Here is a 16,843-nt window from a genome sequence, read left to right as displayed (position 1 = left end):
CAGGGACCGTGCTCTCCCTTAGGAGCAATCTCGCCCTACCCTACTGAAGTGGAGTGTATTGGATGTGGGTGTGTGGGTCCCGGGTAGTACTCCGTCCTTACCTGAGAGTGGGGTACCACACCTCTGGCTGAGATGCAGTACCTCTGTGGCTACTGGACCCACAGGGGCGCCACAAATATCTGACAGGGACTGTCTCACTACATGATGACCACAATCCAAAATGACGTAGGCCTTTATGTGACAACCTCTGTATTAATAAAAGGGATCATATATATTTTTTTTAATGGACGCAGACATCTTGCCTGAACTGCTGCTCTGGTCTGCCATCAACAATGCAAAGTCAGAGATATACATTACATTTGAAACACATATATAAAACATTTGAAACACAGACCATGGGAAACTAGAGACTGCAGCCGACTCACTGACTTGTATATGCACGCTATGACCTATGTAGAGGGAATGGAGCATGGAGGGTGGTGAGCTGTGACCATCACCTGTTGTAAATGGTGGCTCCCTTGTTACCCACGTGTAGGTGTTACCTTTCTTGGTAATGCTGCCTGTGATGAGAATCAGATGACTTCTGAAAAGTGATCTCTACAAAGCACAAAGTCCAATTCACCATCTGCAATTATTTTTGTCACTTTTCTTTTATATCTTGTGATATTCGTTTTTGCACCCAATTCTCCAAAATGGTGCATGTGGTTAATAAATTCTGATTAAAATAAAAATAGAGCATTTTTTTTATTTTATCTTGTATGTTCTGGTTAAATGTTGCAAAACATGTGAGCAAAAATCTAAAGCGTACATAAAATGACTCCAAAAGGGCTACTGAATTACATTTGCTCAAAAATTTAGCGACTTTTTACAAGCGATGAATCAGCTGAAAACTTCCGGAACCGCAAAAAAAAAAAAAGGAAAGGTGCAAAAAACCGTACTAAAAACTAGACAAAAAGGAAATACAATAATGAATCAGGCCCCAAATTGTCATTATATTGTGAGCATTAAAGACCAGAATAAAACAGCAAAATTTCAGGATTTTTTTTTTATAAGAACATAACATTAAAAAAAAGGTATAGTTTTTTTAAAAAATAGACTATTTTCTGATAATTACATTTCATTTAATTCAGTCCTATATCATAGGGATCACATATGCGGTGATCGTTAAGATATTTACTAGTCCTCTAGATATCCTTTTACAAATCAGGACAATTAATTTGAAGAGGTTGTCCAGGATTGTTTTTTTCCTATGGAGCTGAGAACTACCTGCCTGTTCTGCCCGGCTCAGATCACTTCCGGCTCAGGTGGAGATTCTCCTGCTTCCTTTGACCTCACGTCAATAGAGCAGCTCTGTCTACGGGGCATCACTGTCAATGTCATGCTGATTGACAGCTGGTTCCCTGGCCTATAGACAGAGCACAGTGGAAGAGAAAGAGCTGCTTTGTCGACGTGACTGCTCTGAGCTGGGAAGGACTGTCACAGGGTAGAAGAGGCAGGTAGCTAGCAATTACCTGTTGCTAAGTTCTTAGACTCATAGGGAAAAACAAAACTCTTGGACAACTCCTTTAAAGTTTTACTCCCATCTCAGCAATCCATATCTGAGGTGGGGCTATCTCTCCTTATGCGCTGGCCGCAGGAGGTGGGGACGCAGATATGGCACACTGTTTTCTTATGGCCACATTTACACAACCATTTTTCTCTCATGTCAGCCGTCTGCATCTGTGTTGCATACAATTTTTTTCTCATCTATTTTTAAAAACTGAAGTTGGTAATGTTTCTGAACTTTTATTTATCCACTGACTGTTTACCATTAATCACTTAAACACAGATGAAAACTGGAAGACAGACTTTAACGGATCCTCATAGACCTTATTGGCCGAATCTGACGAGCAAAATGGATGAGAATAGGACATGTTCTTGTAGATCAGAGACACAAATCCATTTTTAAAAAGGACGTGTGTATGGATCAATGAAACTATGGGTCTGCGTGCTGTCAGAGGTAAAAACGGAGAGAATAGCTACGGTAACTACTGAGGTGTGAATGTAGCTTAATGCCTACATGAGTGAATGTGAGTTATGTACATAGTATTAGCAGCCCACTCAGCAGCTTTTGTGGCAGGGGTATAAGAGGCAGATATTCCTGTTTCAGCCAAATATAGTTGTGATGGGAACACTCCTTTAAAAAGGAGAGCAGGAAAAGGATTAAAATATCCTTTTAATTGGTAGAAATATAAACACTGAAAGGCACAATAAACACAGCGATAGGTTACTTACCAGTATATATTATTGTCAAATGTTATAGCAATTACTGCTCCTACACTAACAGCATATGCAACACAATCACGAAATAAGGGCCAACACGTTAACTTGCAAATCTGTGAAAGAGAGAAAAAAAAAGGAGTATTTTGAAGAGATAAAATCACATAGGTAGGGTTCAACTTCATGGGGTGTACAGTGACTAATTATATATGTAGCGGCAACAGTGGCTAATCATTTATGGAGCGGGCACATTGTGGGGTATGTTGTGTTTAGGGAACACAATGAGGGGAATTTTTAATTCAAGGGCACATTGTGTGGCAAGTTTATTTGAATGGAAGTAGAAAAGTGGAAGAGGGCACTACACAAAAAAATACATAGCTAGGGATCTACCTGTCACATACAGAGAATTCACACAGAATATACACAAGAAAGAAGGAGTATGTATAGATCAGGATCACCAATATAATATAAAAAATAATTTGACAACCAAGCCAAAAAACAAACATATAAAAACAATTAAAAGCACGAATAATGCACTATACAAAACCCCAACATGATAATGTCTAGGTCAATCCTCAATCCATATTATAAATCAGAAATCACAAAATACTTGGATATTGCATCAATGTATTTTGTGATTTCTGATTTATTATATGGATTGAGAATTGACAGAGACATTATAATGTTGGGGTCTTGTATAGTGCATTTTTCGTGCTTTTAATTGTTTTTAGTGACCAGGCCAAATTTTTAAAATCTGACCAGCGTCACTTATAACACATTATATTTTATGATAATGGTAAATTTAGGGCGATTATTTATAAAAATGATCAGAAATTTGACAAAAATTTCAAATATACAGCAATTTTCAAACTTTGAATGATTATCCTTTTAATCCAGTCATATGACACAAATTGTCAATAAATAACATTTCCCTCATCTCTTTCACCATCTGTAAAATGTTTTTTATTTTGTTAGGATGTAAAAAGTTTTAAAATTGTAGCAGTGGTTTTTCAGTTTTACAAGGTAATTTACAAAACGTTTTCTTTGGAGACTTATTCAGTTTTGAAGTGACTTTGGGGGACCTAGATATTGCTCAATATACACTGCTCAAAAAAATAAAGGGAACACTCAAATAACACATCCTAGATCTGAATGAATGAAATATTCTCATTGAATACTTTGTTCTGTACAAAGTTGAATGTGCTGACAACAAAATCACACAAAAATCATCAATGGAAATCAAATTTTTTAACCAATGGAGGCCTGGGATTTGGAGTCACCCCCAAAATTAAAGTGGAAAAACACACTACAGGCTGATCCAACTTTGATGTAAAGTCCTTAAAACAAGTCAAAATGAGGCTCAGTATTGTGTGTGGCCTCCACGTGCCTGTATGACCTCCCTACAATGCATGGGCATGCTCCTGATGAGGTCTCCTGTGGGATCTCCTCTCAGACCTGGACTAAAGCATCCGCCAACTCCTGGACGGTCTGTGGTGCAACGTGACATTGGTGGATGGAGCGAGACATGATGTCCCAGATGTGCTCAATCGGATTCAGGTCTGGGGAATGGGCGGGCCAGTCCATAGTTTCAATGCCTTCATCTTGCAGGAACTGCTGACACATTCCAGCCACATGAGGTCTGGCATTGTCCTGCATTAGGAGGAACCCAGGGCCAACCGCACCAGCATATGGTCTCACAAGGGGTCTGAGGATCTCATCGCGGTACCTAATGGCAGTCAGGCTACCTCTAGTGAGCACATGGAGGGCTGTGCGGCCCTCCAAAGAAATGCCACCCCACACCGGTCATGCTGAAGGATGTTGCAGGCAGCAGATCGCTCTCCATGGCGTCTCCAGACTCTGTCACATGTGCTCAGTGTGAACCTGCTTTCATCTGTAAAGAGCACAGGGCACCAGTTGCGACCTTGCCAATCCTGGTGTTCTGTGGCAAATGCCAAGCGTCCTGCACGGTGTTGGGCTGTGAGCACAACCCCCATCTGTGGACGTCGGGCCCTCATGGTTTCTAACAGTTTGTGCAGACACATGCACATTTGTAGCCTGCTGGAGGTCATTTTGCAGGGCTCTGGCAGTGCTCCTCTTGTTCCTCCTTGCACAAAGGCGGAGGTAGCGGTCCTGCTGCTGGGTTGTTGCCCTCCTACGGCCCATGTCTCCTGGTGTACTGGCCTGTCTCCTGGTAGCGCCTCCAGCCTCTGGACACTACGCTGACAGACACAGCAAACCTTCTTGCCACAGCTCGCATTGATGTGCCATACTGGATGAGCTGCACTACCTGAGCAACTTCTGTGGCTTGTAGAGTCCATCTCATGCTACCACGAGTGTGAAAGCACAACCAACATTCAAAAGTGACTAAAACATCAGCCAGAAAGCATTGGTACTGAGATGTGGTCTGTGGTCCCCACCTGCAGAACCACTCCTTTATTGAGTGTGTCTTGATAATTGCCAATAATTTCCATCTATTGTCTATTCCATTTGCACAACAGCATGTGAAATTGATTGTCAATCTGTGTCGCTTCCTAAGTGGACAGTTTGATTTACTTGGAGTTATATTCTGTTGTTTAAGTGTTCCCTTTATTTTTTTGAGCAGTGTAGTATAGTAATTGACTTGTGCCCATATCCAAACTAGCAAAATAGTGCATGATTTTCACCAACCTGTCCATGTGGTGTTATTTTTGTTTTTTGTCTTTTTTATTACATAGCCATGTAGGGCAAAAACCACATGTGGCAGTAGCCAAAAGCTTAAAGGGATTGTCCGGTCCAAATCGATTAGACTGCAGTCACTTTGTGTGACTGCAGACTTATGAATCCCCCCAGCGCACACACTGTGCACTGCGAGGATTCTGAGTTGGGACCGGAGGGTATGTATGCTTATACGTACTCCCGACCAGAGCCCGTCCAGTGGGACCAGCCTCAGCCCATACACTTGTATTTAGCGTCGCCATACCTTGACTAGTGACCCGCCCTCGCTCTATAAAAGTGTATGGAGCGAAGCCTGCTCCTGTACAGGGAGTATGTATAACGCATACATCACTGCTGTTCCTGGCTCAGAAACCAGTAAGTCATAAGTTTGCAGTCAAACAGAGTGACTGCAGACTTATCGATTTGGACCGGAAACACCTTTAATTCTTACACCCAAATTACAGACCCTTATCAACCAAATAAGTAATATGGCATTGTGACGACACAGCTTATAATCTTAATGAGCCAGACGATTAGGTTTGTTAAGCCAAGAGAAATACACTATTGTGTTCATGTTGACTTGTAAATGTATGTGTATTTCTGTGGCTGGTCAAGAAGGTCATACCATTTGTATAACCCAGAATGTTGACTTCTCTTTGATTCTGAAACAATGATGTTTATTTACAAGAGCCCCTTCTATACCAACAACTATGTAAATAGATTAGCTCAAACAATGAGACATGAGCTCTGTGAGTAATGCCCTCCCTAACCCCTTACCTGTGAATGTGTACTTGAACGGACAACTGTAACTATTGTAAGGGACATGTGCTTCTGTAGCAGTCAGGCTTGAAACAGAAATTGGAAAGAGACTTTACAAAGAGAATCAAAAATCAGACACACTCTTCAGGAGAGTAGCTTGGAAGCATGGCTTTAACCAAAGAGACAGATTTGGATGCTACATGATTCCGGCCTAAGGGTATATGGCTCTGACTGGAAAGATACAAATCTGCTCCACTGACCATCAGAGAGCCCATGGATATATTTGGAGAGACCAGGTTGGGACGATGAAGTCACCTAGCCCCATGGATATTGTAGTTTGGGGTTGCCACGTGGGACCCTCCGGTCGCCTGAAATCCATGGATACATTGGGAGAAGCCAAATTGGGAACAGCCAGTCATCTGGCCCCATAGAAACTCTTGGAGAGGCCAGGGTGGGAACCTTGAGTCTCCTGGCCTTGTACCCATGGACTGCTAGCTTCCGAAGCTTGCAGCTACCTGCTCTCTGTGGGGGCCCGCCAGAAGCGGGCGGGGGCACTGGTTGAAGTAGTTGGCCATGGAAGTCCCAAATTCGCAGCTGTTCTATCCCATGCGGCCCAGCGGAAGAGTGAGGACTGTGTAATGTTGTACCATCTTGGGTATTTGCTGGGACTGTTCTATGTGTTTATTGTCCGCTTTGTGGTTCAATAAAGTATTGCCACACTGTTTTACCCTCACCCTGTGTTGTCTGAGTAGTATTACGTCCACGGAAGACCCAGAGTCTCTACAGGTGTCCATTACTTGCTCTGGGCTCATACCATATCTTGGTATGTCTATATGTGCTCCATCATATGCCGTATAAAACGGGCATCCTCTTCTTCTCTAAGCACACAATGCCACTATGGATCTGCCATAGGGCCCTATACAGACTGTGTGTTCTGTAGATGACCTGTGCACGTGTCTCTGAGGGAGTCCTAAGATCATCATTCAATAACCCTTTAAAGACCAAGTCATTTTTTTGCCTTAAAGGGCAAGAAAAACTTTTACTGATTTTTGCCCATCCTTTCACACCTGCCTGTGTAGGTCCATAAAAAAATACCTATGCTCTTTTTACTTACAGCTACAGTATGTATTTAAGCCCATAACAATGTGTAAGCTGCTTTTACAATTACAGTATATATTATTGTGTAGAATACAAATTTCATAAATTGCTTTCTGATCCATCCTAAACCTCAAATAGCTAAAATGATGAAGGACTGTACGTCAGTGACTGCAACGATGTGCTGTGCATGTCAAATAGATTTATTACAGTTATTTGCTTACATTCACATTTCAATAATATGGAGCAATTGTGTTATCGCCAAGTAATGACATGTATCATGTTTATTTTTCTCCTGATATACAATTTTCATGTATTCTTGTATGCATAAAATATTCTATAAAATATACAACAAGCTGAAAATAAAAGCTGTTCAGAGTACTATACCGCAGATGATAACAGGCAGCAGGCAGCACATATCCCAAGGAGATTGTATACAGCCGAGCCAACAATAGTGCTCACTCCAATATCCCCCTTGGTGACAAACACACCTGCAAAACAAAGCAAAAACATTACAATTAATGGGGATTACAGTACATAGAATATGTATCTGAATTATAAATTCTGTTGGCTTTAGATCTGACAATCCTTATGTATGAAGACTCATGAATTATCCTGTATTATTTAATCAGTTTCACTATCTCCCTTGTAGTTGGATTAAACAGCATTTCTTTGTGTAAGGGAATGTCCACACAAAACAGTTGAGGTATGGTTAAAAACAATAATTCCAAAAAAGCATTTAAAAAAAAAAAAAGTGTGTTACCCTGCTGTTCCATGTAGCCATACTGCCCTGCAAAACATTGTAAAACTGCATACAGTTTATTTTTTTTCCGGTTCTGTATTTCAGCCCACCCTCAACATTGCATGTAAACATAAGCCAGAGCCATCACAACAACCCCCAACACACCCCTTATAAAAGGCAAAACTCAGGTGTCTTGAATGCTTAGAAAAGGCATTCTTGGGGTCCACAATACTTACAACACTGTGTGTACTATCCCTACCCTTACGTATTAGGAGAGCTCTACATAGCTCCCCTAAATTACTGGGTGCCCACTTCACCCACAATGCTTAGACTACGCTCACAAGTTGCCAAGTTTTTTCCATGCAGAAACGTCTGAGGGATACATGCAGCGTAATATAGTAACAGCTATAGAAGATCTGCAGTATGCAGTTTCTTTGAGGAGAATTCATCTCAGATTTCATCTTTTTCAAAGCAAAGTGTGAAATCTGTGGAAAATTCACAACAAAATTTATAGCAAAATTGACTTTGCTGTAAAATTTTTTGCAGCTTATATGCAGCAGTTTGTGTACATGAGAAAATACACTTTGTAAACATTGCAGGGTTGGGAGTGGGGTCCTCCATTGGCTATAGCCTTAATAGCAGTAGTATATGACTCATAAGTCCACAACTAAATAAATAGAGACCCCCTTTCAACCTCTGCAAGTGTTAAGTGAGAGTGTGGTGAGCCCTCTTTAAGTTAGGGGTGATATAGATAGAAGAGGAGGGAGGTCCTCAATCATCTCTGAATGACTGAGGGCCCCCCTCCAAGACCACTCATCATATCATCCCTGAAAGAGACCCCCGTACCTCATCACTGCTGACTGAGGCCCCTTATTCATATCACTCCTGACTGAGATCCCCCCAATCATATCGCTCATGAATGAAGCCCCCCCATTCATATCACTTCTGACTGAGGCAGCCCCCATTTATATCACTTCTGACTGAAGACCCCACAATCATATCACTGTAAACTGGCCGAGGCCCCCCCACCCACATCACTCTAAACTGGCTGAAGGCCTATCTTTACAAACACTGACAGGTAGGATATTGGTGCTTGATTACTTGGGGAATCTTACCTCACTGAAACTGACGCAACAGCAGGGTGCCATCTTCTATCTCCCTCGCTATTCTTTCATGCACGAGTCCTCTAATCAAAGGATAGCTTGTTACCAGAGATATGCTGCTGAGTCTATGAAGGCGGAGGATCCAAAGGGCAAAAAACAACTCTAGCATTAATTGGCTGATGTAACACAGACTAAGGGCTCATACTCATCTGTGATAAAAATGGACGAATGCAATCCAAACGGGAGAAAGAAAAAAAAAAAGAAAAAAAAAAAAAATCGGATTGCACTCTGACCAAGGTTATTCAATGATTCCGTGATCATCTGTGATTTTTTTTCTCAGTTCAGATCAGACTGAAAATAGAATCGCAGCATGCTGCATTTGGCCGCATATATTGGTCAACATTGACTTGCCAATGCAAGTCAATGGGTGCGATTAAAAAAAAAAAAATAAATCACATGGCACTCGGTCCAATTTTTACGCATCCATCAGATGCGTACAGTAAATTCACAGAGTGAAGCAGCAGAATAGAATAGATATATAGGTAGAAGAAAAAAATGGTGTGTGTTCCCTCATATTGTTATTAACCAGCTGAAGGAAAGCGGACAGCTGGCGCTGATGTTTATAGCTTGGGAAAGGGGTAATACATATGGATCTTCCCAGGCTATTAATTTCAGTTCACAACTGTATATAAAGCTTTTACTTAAAATGGGGGTGTTTCCCCTATGATGAAGTGGGTTTCCCCTATTTTAACAACCAGCAAAGGCTAGGCAAACAGCTGTGCTGTGGTCTGATATTTATAGGCTAGGAAGGAGCCATAGATATCGGCCCCTTCCGAGACTAAAAACATCAGCTCTCAGCCGCCCTAACGATGGCGCATCCATAAGATGCGCCAATTCTGGCGCTTAGCCTCCGCTCTTCCCACTTGCCCTGGTGCGGTGGCAAGTGGGGTAATAGGGTTGGGGTTGATGTTAGCTTTGTATTAGCAGCTGACATCAAGCCTAGGGGTTAGTAATGGAGAGGCGTCTATAAGACGTACCTATTACTAACCCCATAGTCATATTGTAAAATAAATAACATCCAGAATAAAGTCCTTTATTTGAAATAATGACACAGACTCCTTTATTGAAATAAACACTCCCCGTCCCTCTTTTACCAATTTAATCAGAAAAATTAAAAATAAAAAGCAAAAATTTATACTCGCCTGTCCGACGAGCAGATACTTCCACTGAAACCAATGTCCCCCAAGACAAAAAATAAAAAACAACCTGTTTCTATTCCTCACCTGTCCAAAGAGAGGAGCATCTATATGTCCCACGACGTAAATTCATCTCTGCTACATGTGGACACATAGCTGAAGGGTGGCATGTTGCAACCATTCAGCTATGAATCCAGGAGACAAGGAGCTGCGCATGCTTGCGCAGCATCAGTGCCTCGCGGTCGCTTGACAAGAGTGAGTGGGGATCAGAGCCAGTGAACTCCGTTCACCTCATTGACATCACTGCGAGAACTTTCCCTAAATCTTTAACTACGAAGAGAATTACTCTATGTAAAAGCTCATGTTAAAATCGCAATGCATACGGTTGCATTCGCATGTCATTCGGATGCTAGGTGAGAAAAATCGCATTGTACTCGCATGACATTACTGCAATAGGTCTTCTTCCTGTCCATCTATTGTACTACTACCCTCAATGAGATTTCAATGTACCTCATTACACTTGTTGCCTCCTTGAATACAACTTCATTTTGTTTTGTCAGCACTCTACTCTCCATTGTAGTATAGACTCGTGTTGTTTCCATCTTTATTTTTCCCAATATGATATCACTTTTATGTATTGTTTTATTCTATTCTGAATTCTGTACCTTGTGACCTTATTCATTGTATATACTGTGCAGCACACTCATTGTATTGTATTCAGACTTTCCCCATAGCGACAATTTGAAAAAGACCTGTGATGGGTCGAAACGTCAAGCACTGCCTGTCGCTTTCTGTCCCACTACCCAGCACCACGGTGAATTATTTAGTATTGATAAAAACAGCATTAAAATGTCAAGATCTTCATGTGAGTACAGTTGATTCCTGGCAGTTTATTGCTTGGGCTACCCAGTTTAACCTGCACCTCCTCAATACTCTGAGTGTACACCAAATCTCTACATATTTTATATCACATACCTAGAAATGCTGTGACAAGTTCTGGTGCAGAACTTCCTACTGCCATAAAGGTAGCTCCGGCAACATCCTGGGATAGGCCAAGACCTGTGCAGACACACACATACAAGAAACAAGAAAATTCTCTTCAGAAACCATAATGCATAAATGTATATATCATAGAATACATGCAGATGAGCCAACACAGTCACAGGAGTCAAGCTGAGGCATCTGGTATGTCACTGAAAGCCCTAATATGAGGAGAAAGTTCGCTGCCCCATGTAACAATCACCTTTAGTAAAAATAAGAATAAAACTGGTCATGGGAACAGAATTAGTAATGCCACAAATTGCACAGCAAGTGATAGGTGACATCCAAATACAGTGTCCATATGATTGCAAATAAACCCAGTAAGGGATAGTTCACACAACTGTATTTTCAGTCTGAGTGCGGTCTGTGAAAAAAAAACAGACAGCACTCAGACCAATGTTACTGAATGGGGCAGTCTAGATGAGCGATTTTTTTTTCACAGACTGAATCGGAGTGTGAGAAAAATTGCAGCATACACTAGTGTATTTCTTAAATTGGATGACACACTTGCCCATTCAACTCTATGCGTGCGCAACAAAATTGTATGCCACAGCAGAACATCCGTTTTTTATGGATGCATTGCAATTCTGCAACATAGGAAACTGTGAATGGCTGTTGTAAAAAAACGGATTGTATACGGATGACAAGTGATATAAAAATAGTCTTACTTTTCGGAGTGAAACTCTGAATGAATTTTATATGCTCATGTGAACCTACTCTAAGACCGGAGTCTGGACAGCATCAGAAGGGATATGCTAATGACACTCGGCTCCTGCTCTGTTTCGACCCGGAGCCGAGTGTCAGCGCTCTAATTCTCTCGCATGAGAGGATCGCAGCACAGGTGCGGAGGAGACCAAGAAATTAATTCCTCCATCTCCTCCTTAGCTGGCGTCTGCAGGAATCGCACTGCACTTGGTTGCTGTCAGAGGGCAGTGTGATGTTTCACATAAACCCATAGACTTATATGGGTGTGTGCGATCCAAATTCCACATGCAATCTCCGCATGCTGCGTTTTTTTTCCATCCGATCAGAGCAGGACAAAACACCGCCATTGAGAACACAAGCAAAGGATTAAATTGTTATGAATACAATCCGATCTTTAATCGGATTGCATTTGTCCGATTTAATCGCAAGTGGGAACAAGCCCTATGACTGTGTATGAGAAAACTACCACAGGACCCACCAGTCTCGACTTGATTTTCAATAGAAAAGTTTCTTTTGGGGTTAAGCATAATGCAGTTTTCTTATTCTTAAAAGGGGTGGTCCGTCATATAAAGTAATTTTTTAAATCCCTATCTATTAATTGCCATAATTTAAATGGATTTCCAATAGACTTGAATTAAAAATTCCCTAACTACAATATCTAACTGATTTTTATTTTTTTTTCTACACTATTTGATGACACTTCGGTTGAGTATCCCCAGTGCATACCGAGACATTCGAACAAAGCGTCATCAGGAGGCAGAAGCTGAGGTCACTGCTGCCGCAGCCCCTGCCTCCTCTCTGACACGAAGCGTCATCAGGGACACTCGTTTCAGGGGCTGGGCAGAGCGCTTAGATCAGTAGTAACGAGCCAGTACTGTTAGTGTGTTCTAAGATTACCAGACGTGCAGAGACCAATGCCATCCCCCGCAAATTACGTCACTTGCGGGGGCAGCGCTGGTCTCTGCACGCCGGGTAGTCTTAGAACAAACACATAGTACTCTCTGCTCTGTTGCCGGCTGGTTACTACTGATCTGAGCAGGCAACAAAGAGCCCCTGTCATTGAGCACATCGTGCAGGAACTGGCTATTCCCCTGAACAAGCGACACTGATGACGTTATGTTTCAGGAAGGGCCAGAGGCTGCGACAGCAGTAACCAGCCGGCAACTCTCTGCTCTGTTGCCGGCTGGTCACTATTGATCTGAGTTGATAAAGAGTGCCGTCATTATGCACATCGTGTAGGAACTAGCCCGCTCCTGAAACAAGAGTCACTGATGAAGCTTAGTTTCAGGAAGGGGCAGAGGCTGCGACAGTGACCGCAGCCTCTGCCCCATGATGACGCTTCATTTGAGTATCATCAAAAGTGGAAGTAGTAAAAACAGAGAAAAGCAGTTAGATATTGTAGTTTAGGAATGGTAGGGAATTTTTAACCCTTTCATGACATGGCGATTTTCCATAGTTTTTTTTTTCATTTTTGTTTTTCCAAGAGCCATAAGTTTTTTATTTTTCCATCAATATAGCCATATGAGGGCTTGTTTTTTGCGGGACGATTTGTTCTTTTGAATGGCATCATTCATTCTACCAAATAGTGTACTGGAAAATGGAAAAAAAATTCAAAGTGCGTTGAAATTGCAAAAAGAAGTGCAATTTCACAATTTTTTTACATTTTTTTTTTATTTACCATGTTCGCTATAAGGTAAAACTGACCTGGCAATATGATTCTCCAGGTCAGTACAAGTACGCAGATTCCAGACATGTATAATTTTTTTTTATTATTTAAGTGGAGAAAAAAAATTAAACAATTTGTAAACAAAATTTTTTTGGTTTTGTCACCATTTTCCAAGACCCGCAACGTTTTCATCTTTTGGTATATGGGACTGTGTGAGGGCTTATTTTTTGCACCCTGAGCCAACGATTTTACCATTTGCGGTCAGATGTGATGTTTTGATTGCCTCTTATTGCATTGATTCTTTTTTTTTATTATTTTAATTATGCCGTTTACTCATCATATTAATTTATTTTATATTTTGATAGATCTGACTTTTACGAATGCAACTATACCATATATGGGTGTTTTTTTATGGTTTTATTTTTAATGGTGCAAAAGGAGGGTGATTTGAACTTGTGTTTTGTTTTTTTCATAAATTTTTTTAAAAACTTTTTTTTTCACTTTTGACTTTAATAGTCCCATTAGGGGACTTGAAGCTGCGATCGTCTGATCGATTGTGCTATACATAGTAGTGCTGATGAAATACTATGTAAAGAGAAAATCATGATCTTCTTTGAACACCGGGGTCATCAGCAATCCCACGGCTCTCATGACAACCCATTGGCGTCCACGACGTGCCGATGGGAGAGTGGAACGACACTGCTGGCGCGTGTTAAGTGCCGCTGTCAATCTTTAACAGGATAACAGCCGCAGGCAGACCTCCGCCCAACCCGCGGCACATGATGGCAGATTAAATCAGTCATCACGTGCGGGGAAGGATGAGACCTCAGCGCGCGAGTCCGCATCAATGGCAGGGACACGACATATGATGTAAGTTTACGTCATATGTCTTGAAGGGGTTAATTCAAATATATTAGAAATTAGTTTTGATTATGGCATTAAATAGATCGGGATTTAGGATGAAAATTACTTTGGATGTAGGATCACCCCTTTAACTGTTAACAGCAGCAATTATTGCTGAGCCTCCTAGCAGGTAAACCTCTAGTCTGATAAGAAGGAAAGTTTCATACTGGTGATTAGTGATGAGCGAGCATGCTTGGGTACTTACCGATTATCTTCGGCGTGCTCATATATTATGCTCGAATCCCTGCGTCTGCATGATTTACGACTGTTAGACAGCCTCAACACATGCAGGGATTGCTTGTTTGTTACGGAATCCTCACGTGTCCAGGCTGTCTTACAGCAGAGGCAGGGACTCGAACATAATATACGAGCACGCCGAGGATTCTCGGTTCAAGGGTTAAACGAGTACGCTCGCTCATCACTACTGGTGATTGATCCAGGGATTTATTCAGATTTCTAAACAGACTAAAGAGGATAACCATAGCATGAAAATAAAGGGATGAACTTTCTATGCAATCCTGCAATATAGGTATATTGAATTATCAGGTTCAAATAAATTACATCATAGTTATGAGAAAAGATTTTAATGGAAAAACAGAACCTTTCTAAAGACATGCGAGATTTCCAAAAAAAATGTGGAGCAAAGTTACTTTACAGAAGCGGCTTCTCCAGTAGAAAAGTCAAGCTTTAGTGCAATATTATCTTGCAATTCTAAGTACAAATTATAATTTTAATGGGTGATAAAGCTGATAGCATACAGTACTAATACTAAATATAACAAAATGAATAGTTTACTTCAGCTGAAGTCTGACCAGAGTCTTCAAGGTTCGACTGTAACTTGATATGTTAAAATGTTCACCACTATCCATCACTTACGTTCACTGATGACTTCAAGGGAAGGGATGAAATACACATCACAGACAATGGCCACAGCTAGAAACATGTACAAAATGACTAGGAAATGAATGATGATTCCGCCATCTCTTCTCTCCTGTTCTGTGAATAGTCCTTTGGGAAACTCCGATGATGGTGAAAAGACGCAGAGAGTTTCATTCTCTGAAACAGAAAAGCATATACATAGTGTTTATGGAAAATAAATCAAATTTTTTTAATGTATAAATTTTATTCAAAATGTCACAAAGATATGGCAAAATACATTCTGAAATGTTCAAGTGCAATGTGACTCTCCATTTTTATAGCAAAACATCCAAGCGAGAAAAGAAGTGTATGAGTGTATTACACATCTTATCGTTTTTTTGATATATGTTCTCTCCATGGGAAAGGTTCCAATTGACAAAAAAAAAAGAAAAAGTAACAAAGACAAAATCATCCAAGCTATATAAAAGTATATTTATAAAGACTGACAAAACGCGGCCATTCACAGAGACATAGCGAAAGTCACATCTTTGAAGTAAGATAAGATAGTGGAGTTTATTTATCTAGTTTCTGAACTCCAAATGTGCCTTTCAGGACCTCTGTGAGATACAAAGTGTTATGTTGGAAGTCATCATTACCGATCCTGATACATCATGTTTTATGTGTAACCTTGTGTACCTGCAGAAGCTGTAACAACTCTGCATTTCTGTGGGGCCCTTAGTAAAGGCAATCACAATGAAGTACCGCAGATTCTGGCAAAATCAACGGGAAGCAGGAACACATTTAAAAAACTCCCATGTTATATCTTCTGACAAGGTCTCTGAGTTCCAAAAGATTTTTGCTAGTTTTCTGTTGAAAACCCTAGTAATACAGCAGTGCAATGTGTCACACTAGGGATTACAGCGCGTGATACTCTATATTACATACTTAACATTACGCAAGTATCAGATATTAGGGCAAATATGCCTTGAACTTTTTAAAGAATTATTTTTCAGAAATAAGAAAATGGATTTTAAATTTTTGTCCCCACCCGATAGAAAAAGAACTAGAGGGGGGACAAACACTGGCTGGATATTGCAGCACAAACAAGCTACTTCTCACCTCTCCTGATATTTCTATTTTAGTAGACACTTATTTTATTCCTCAGAAAATCTGGAGATTTTTTTTGTTCCTTCTGGATATGTATGAAAAAATAGACAACTGGGTGTTAAGATTCCTCTACACATTCTGATACTACTCAAACAGTCATCATTTTGGAAGACTGTGCAGGGTAACCCCCTAGTCAGAAGAAGATTGGTAATACCCAGCTGTCATTTTATTCATACATTTTCTTTGGAAATAATAGAATAGCACAATGCAGTGTTCTACAAACGTTGCCCCAGAATTGTTATTTCACAGAGAATACAAGAATTTTTGCAGGACAAGTTGTACTTTCTATTCTTATTACAATTTTCTATTCTTATTTCAATTTTTGACAGAATGGTAGTTTAAAATTAAAAAGTGTATTATGGAGTAAGGTTGCAAAAAAGGGTCAAATGTTCGGCTGAAAAAAAAAACCTGACAGATCACATTTTTTTTGCAGACAGCCTGCTGCCAGTCATCACATTTAATTTCCAAGCAATGATAGACCAAAATCAGGCATTTCGACAGACTTCTCTTATGTGTATGGATAGATCTAGTATTGAGGGTCTGTGTGAGTATTGCTGTATGAGTGAAATATGTGTTATGAATTGTTAGGGTGTTTGTGTATTGGATGTGTGTGTGCACCCTACTGTCCATATTTGAGTTATTGGTTCATGGTGCA

General features: G+C 40.6%; 1 protein-coding gene across 8 annotated transcripts in view; it reads right to left on the bottom strand.

Moving 5' to 3' along the window:
- Positions 1–16,843, bottom strand: part of SLC24A5 (solute carrier family 24 member 5) — a 66,822-nt gene that overhangs the window by 21,764 nt on the left and 28,215 nt on the right. For all 8 annotated transcript variants that reach the window (XM_073653058.1, XM_073653057.1, XM_073653059.1 and 5 more), the window contains exons 2-5: positions 15,040–15,219; positions 10,824–10,907; positions 7,195–7,298; positions 2,275–2,375 (exon numbers count right to left, since the gene is read on the bottom strand). In XM_073653058.1, the coding sequence (XP_073509159.1) occupies positions 2,275–2,375; positions 7,195–7,298; positions 10,824–10,907; positions 15,040–15,219 (469 nt within the window). The remainder of the gene's footprint in view (positions 1–2,274; positions 2,376–7,194; positions 7,299–10,823; positions 10,908–15,039; positions 15,220–16,843) is intronic.

The sequence above is a fragment of the Phyllobates terribilis genome, unplaced genomic scaffold, assembly GCF_046119375.1.
Source record: "Phyllobates terribilis strain yellow unplaced genomic scaffold, ASM4611937v1 Scaffold_11__3_contigs__length_659146591, whole genome shotgun sequence".
In the NCBI taxonomy this organism is placed as follows: domain Eukaryota; kingdom Metazoa; phylum Chordata; class Amphibia; order Anura; family Dendrobatidae; genus Phyllobates; species Phyllobates terribilis.
Note: the sequence above shows the minus strand (reverse complement) of the source record. Positions and strands in the feature narration are given on the sequence as shown.